The sequence below is a fragment of the Arachis ipaensis genome, chromosome B01 (genome assembly GCF_000816755.2).
Source record: "Arachis ipaensis cultivar K30076 chromosome B01, Araip1.1, whole genome shotgun sequence".
Classification (NCBI taxonomy): Eukaryota; Viridiplantae; Streptophyta; class Magnoliopsida; order Fabales; family Fabaceae; genus Arachis; species Arachis ipaensis.
In genome coordinates this window covers 3,032,116-3,037,555 of record NC_029785.2, presented here as the reverse complement: position 1 = coordinate 3,037,555, position 5,440 = coordinate 3,032,116, and the positions used below count along the sequence as shown (strand labels likewise).

At 36.6% G+C, this 5,440-nt stretch overlaps 2 protein-coding genes across 2 annotated transcripts in view; one reads left to right on the top strand and one right to left on the bottom strand.

Annotated features, from left to right (window-relative positions):
- LOC107643176 (peroxidase 4) overlaps positions 1 to 1,929 on the top strand; it is a 4,013-nt gene extending 2,084 nt beyond the window's left edge. Inside the window, exon 4 of the mRNA XM_016346789.2 lies at positions 1,240 to 1,929. Coding sequence (XP_016202275.1) covers positions 1,240 to 1,631 — 392 coding nt within the window. The 3' untranslated portion in view covers positions 1,632 to 1,929. The remainder of the gene's footprint in view (positions 1 to 1,239) is intronic.
- The window catches only part of LOC107643033 (U-box domain-containing protein 4), a gene marked incomplete at its 5' end in the record, with an annotated part of 6,863 nt that continues 3,736 nt past the window's right edge, over positions 2,314 to 5,440 (bottom strand). The window contains 3 exon segments of the mRNA XM_016346609.2: positions 2,314 to 2,854; positions 2,951 to 5,002; positions 5,117 to 5,233. Of these exon segments, the coding sequence (XP_016202095.1) occupies positions 2,798 to 2,854; positions 2,951 to 5,002; positions 5,117 to 5,233 (2,226 nt within the window). The 3' untranslated portion in view covers positions 2,314 to 2,797.

Genomic DNA, 5,440 nt, shown 5'->3' with positions numbered 1-5,440 from the left:
TAAAGTATAGTTCTCTTTTATAAATATATATAATCCATACCTTTTGATATAAAGTGATGATAAGTCACAATTGATAACTCAAAAAAGAGTGAGTCACATATATTTTATTGTAGTTTAGTTTATATATACTTTACACCTCACTGTCTCTTTATATGAAAACAGTGCTTTAGTCTGTGATAACGTGACACATTTCGATGTTGATTTTGTATGTAACCATATGGTTTTGCCAAATTAAATGGAATTCATTAATTATATTAGGTGTACATGAATATGACTTTTAAACAACTAGTATGTTCATGTTCATTGCATTATTACGTGCTTTTTTAGCTAATTGTCAAGTCACTTCATAACCAACAATATAATACTGTTGAGTTGACTAGAAGGTAAAATCATGCATATCCAGTTATCCACCATAGTTAAGAAGATAAATATGTTTATAATATCATCTATAATATTTCAATATCTGGGAAAAAATTGAAGTCTAACTGTCATTCATATCTCATTTATTATTTTATATTATTGTCAATTAAATTTGTATTCACAATTTTATGTTTGCTTTAGTTTTTAATTATTTTTATGACGAGATTATGTGATTAATTACCTTAAAGCTTTTGCACATGGCATAATACAGTGGATCATTAATTTTACTAATAATGAATGGCCACGTGATTATACCAACTAATCATACTATATAGAATCAAACACGTTTTTATATGAAAGGGACAAACACTTTTAATAACTTGATAATGTATTATTGTTCTTTAAAGAATAATAATAATGTATGCTTGGATAACCCAATAAGGATATATCAAACTGAATCCACTATACTATGCCATGTGTAGAAGGAAAAATTACCAGAGTTAGCAACTCTCGTCTAATCAAGGAAAGATATACTTGCATTGCTTTTATGTTGGGTTATATATGCCCACTAAATTTTGAATGTTTTCAACTATATATCTATGTGGTTTGCCTCCACTATTTATTAATATAATAATTGTATAACATTTTGAGGAACTTGTTAAAGCTACTTCAAGCAAAAAGTTTTAATAAAAAAAAAAAAGAGTATTTATAAATCCTAATGCACTAGCAGAAAATAATGTCTATTTTTATTCTCGGATAATATTCTTAAGACATTCATTAACTAATTTCAACATTTTAATATTGTCATTGTTCTGTTATTCAAATTTTCTAGATTCATCACTATTAATTAATTTTGTCATTTATTTTGTGGTTTTTCAGGGTCTCACACAATTGGGCAAGCAAGGTGTACAAGTTTCAGAGGTCACATATACAATGACACCGACATTGACCCTTCATTTGCCAAGTTAAGGCAGAAAAATTGTCCAAGGCAAAATGGCACAGGAGACAACAATTTAGCACCCTTAGACCTACAAACACCCACACATTTTGAGAACAACTACTACAAGAACCTCATCAACAAAAAGGGTCTCCTTCATTCTGATCAAGAACTCTTCAATGGTGGATCCACTGATTCACTTGTTAAGGCCTATAGTCAGAATAATAAGGCCTTTGCTTCTGACTTTGTTACTGGAATGATTAAGATGGGGAACATCCTGCCCTTAACTGGGTCAAAAGGTGAGATAAGGAAGAATTGCAGAAGAGTGAATTAGTTCATGAATTAAATTTATGAATAAAGACACATAAATTCATTACTTGATGTGAACTTTATGCCTCTGGAAATTGAGAAGCAGTAGTTTAGTGAGTTTAAGCTGTTTAACAGTCTAATTAAGTGAACACTAGTGATTTGGAAAAGTGTGAATTATATAATGGATCTTTTCATGTGTTTCTCTTTGTTTATGGTAAAGAGAAACACAAGAATTTCCATTCTAGTGGGTTCTTGTGTAGTTCAATATATAAAATGTTATCGCCTATCATTATAGAATAAAATATTTAGTACATTGATCACTACCCTTAAGTGAAAATATAATTATACTGTTGTTTAAAAGAAGGCAATGATTTTATGATTTGCTTAAACCAAATACACTGTCACATATACACGATGGTCTTACTAATATTCTTGTATAACTCATGTTCAGACCAAGCCATAGTAAAATGAAATTTTCAATAAGAAAAACTCATTCCCTTGGTTTATATATAGTTAGTAAGATATTATGACGTTGCTTTATTGTGATTCAACAGAACTTGGAATTAATAATCAGGATTTCATGAAACAACCAAATTAAGACAACTGATTTAGTTTTGTCATTTCCAAAAGTTCATATGCTAAAATTCAGTATCTAGAACCACAAGGGGATGAATGATGAAAAAATATTAGGTAAACTCTTCCTTTAATAAAATCTTCTGATTCATTGATAAAGTGGAGGAATATGAACAGTTCAACAATACAACACAATTGAATTATTACAACAGTAAGAGCCACATTTACATATGCCAACATGAAAAAATTTTGATATTGATAGTTGATACCATACATTATGGGGCAGTTAAACCCTAAATAAAACAAAATTATTTGTCCACGGACATCTCTCGCCCTATGCCAGCAACAGAAGCCAGACATTCTCTTTGTTAAAAACAAAAGCTAGACTTACATGTATAAATTTTCTTCACAACACAGAAAAAGGTTTTCCGTTAGAGGAAACAATCAAATCGTGCCCCCCATAAATAACATTTTTTCCCCTTTACAAGCAAGTGAAACAATAATGCAAAACACCTTTACACACATTATTTGCACCATGTAATAATGCATAAATTAGAGAAGTACTATAAAAAGTTAATTCAAAACCTTTGGATGGTACAACAGCTTGGGGATTCAAAATCAGCCCCTCCCCGCATTATGTCTCTGACTTCTAAATTGATTGAGGAGAGCCTGGGCCTAAACAAAGAAAATAATCCATCACCACTGTGTTTGAAGAAATAGAAATAGAATACGAGGCAAATAAGAGATGAAACAGTAAAGAACAAACCGTACCTTTTCTTTGGCCCTCGCAGTACCTGACTGTGATAATGCGACTAATGGTGGGACAGCTCCTTCCTGAAGCACCATGCTTAAGAATCTGTTGCTATGTAAGCATAGATGCAGAAGAGCTGCTGCTGCATTCTCTTTTCCTCTTGCAGAGCCCAACTCGACAACCTCGACCAAAACAGGAATCCCACCTTCCTGACCAATAGCAACTCTTCCTTCTTGAATTGTGGCCAGATTTGCTAAGACTGCCACTGCCTTATCAACCATTCCGGCAGCAGGGTCCATTAACTCCACAAGGTGCTTCACGGCACCAGCTTGCACAATTCGATTCTTGTTTTCATGAAATATTGACAAATTAAACAAAGCAGTGGCTGCGTCTTTCTTACCCCTAGGGGTTCCATTCCCTAATAGATCAACCAACGGTCCAATAGCCCCCGACCTACCAATGCTAATTTTGTTTTCCTCAATCACTGATAAGCTGAATAGAGTGGCAGCAGAATTCTCCTTGGCTTCTGGGCTCCCTGTCTTCAGCACATGAATCAGAGGTTCAATTGCACCAGCATTTGCTATTGCACTTTTGTTATTGTCATTGATTGATAAGTTCAGAAGTGCAGTAACAGCATTTTCCTGGATCCTTGTATCTGGTGATCTGAGTAACTCAACTAATATGGTAATGGCTCCACAGTTTGCAATTGCAATTCGATTATCCATATTATGCTTGGCAAGAAGCCGAATTTCTACTGTTGCCTCTCTCTGAGTATCAATATTGGTGCTCTTCAAGCCCTCAACCAACTTCCGAACCTGGGATTCAATAGCAGAAAGATCAGCTCTAGTTTCAGCAGCAGGAGAGGATGCCATCCTAGGAACAAGCCTCTGGGATGGTCGCTGCCACAAGGATGTTCGGGACCTTGTCTCCGATCGAGGTGGGAACTCTGGTTCTCTATGTGAAGATGGAACAGTAGCAGCACTAGCAGAATCTGGGCCGGGATTTAATTCACCTGAAACATCTCTACTGTATGCTGGACTGCTTGACAACTGAGGAGAACTATTATCATCACCTGGTGTTTCTTGGGGGAAATTTCCACTAGAAAGTGCACTGGAGTAAGAAATAGTTCTAACATGGGCTTGGGCTTGGTCAGGGATAAAGGCACCAGACGATTCCCTTTTAGATGGCGACATTGAGGGTTGGCCAACTGAATCCACACTGCTTTCATCTGAGCTAGCAGACCTGTCATCTAAACCTGCTCCAGCAAGATCCATATGCTGCCCATTAACCATACCACTTAAGGAACCTTCAGAAATTGAACGGGGATGCAATGGTGATGTTCCCTCTCGCTGGATTCCAGCAGAAGTTATGTTATTACCTGGTGAACTAAAAGAATGAGAACGCACCGACTCAGGTGAGGATGGCTGGTTGCCCCTGGAATGAGAAAAGACAGGTGAGTCCCTGGTTGTACCAGACTCCATATACCCCTGAATGACAGATGCTTGATTTAAACTAGTGGACTTCGAGGGCTCAACCAGTTTCACATTGTTTGACTCACACCAAGTTGCAATTAGTGCTTTTACAGTGTAGTTAGGTATTAGGTTGGTATGAGCTAGTGCCTGCCGAGTCTTCGGACAAACAGTAAGTCCAAGATCAATCCAGTTCCTAATGAAAGCCCGCTCATAGGTTTGTCCTGATGCCACAATCACTGGATCAGTCATCAACTCCAAAGAGAGAGGACAACAAAAATCAGCAGGTACTGGAACTGGGCTGCTACTCTCAGCTTGCTTAAGCATACTAAGCCGCTCATGCATACGTGTTACAACAGCGATCATTTGATCAATATATTCAGCTTCTGCAGTCTTTTCAGTTTGCTCAGCATTCTCCTTCAATTTTTCAAGGGCCACAGCCTCAATCAGAACCTCCTGATTAGACTTTAGACCTAGGCTATCAGCAATTTTTGCCAGGACCTCTGAACTGGGTCCTAAACCTTCCCGTTGTTCAGTAATAGCTTCCTTAATGACTGCTGATACTTCTTCATGTCCCAAATGCTTAAGTTTCTGAACACAATGCTGCAATTTTAATATTGATATTACACATCCTCAGTTTCTTTCACATAATGAAAATATGACTCCAGTTAAAAGACGAAGCTTAAACCAACTCTTTTGTTTGATAGAATGTTTTACCTCCAGATGATCAGAACTCAATTCATCGGGGAGACATTGCTGAGAAACCTTCAGCTGCTGGAAAATATTGAGCCCCAAAGTCCTTATCCTAGATATCAAGGGTTCAACTTGCATAGCCTAGTGATCATAATAGCAGATGTAGTGAGAATTCAACATGCATAACTTGCAACAGTCATGCCATGTACATCCCATTAGATGCAGGCACAACAAAAGAACTACTACATGTCTTACTTCTGCCAGGCGGGTAGCTAACTCAAGCAAAGGTCTTTGAACACTCTTCAGTTATATCCTAATCATATCTTGCAAAGGTGTATAGAATGAAAA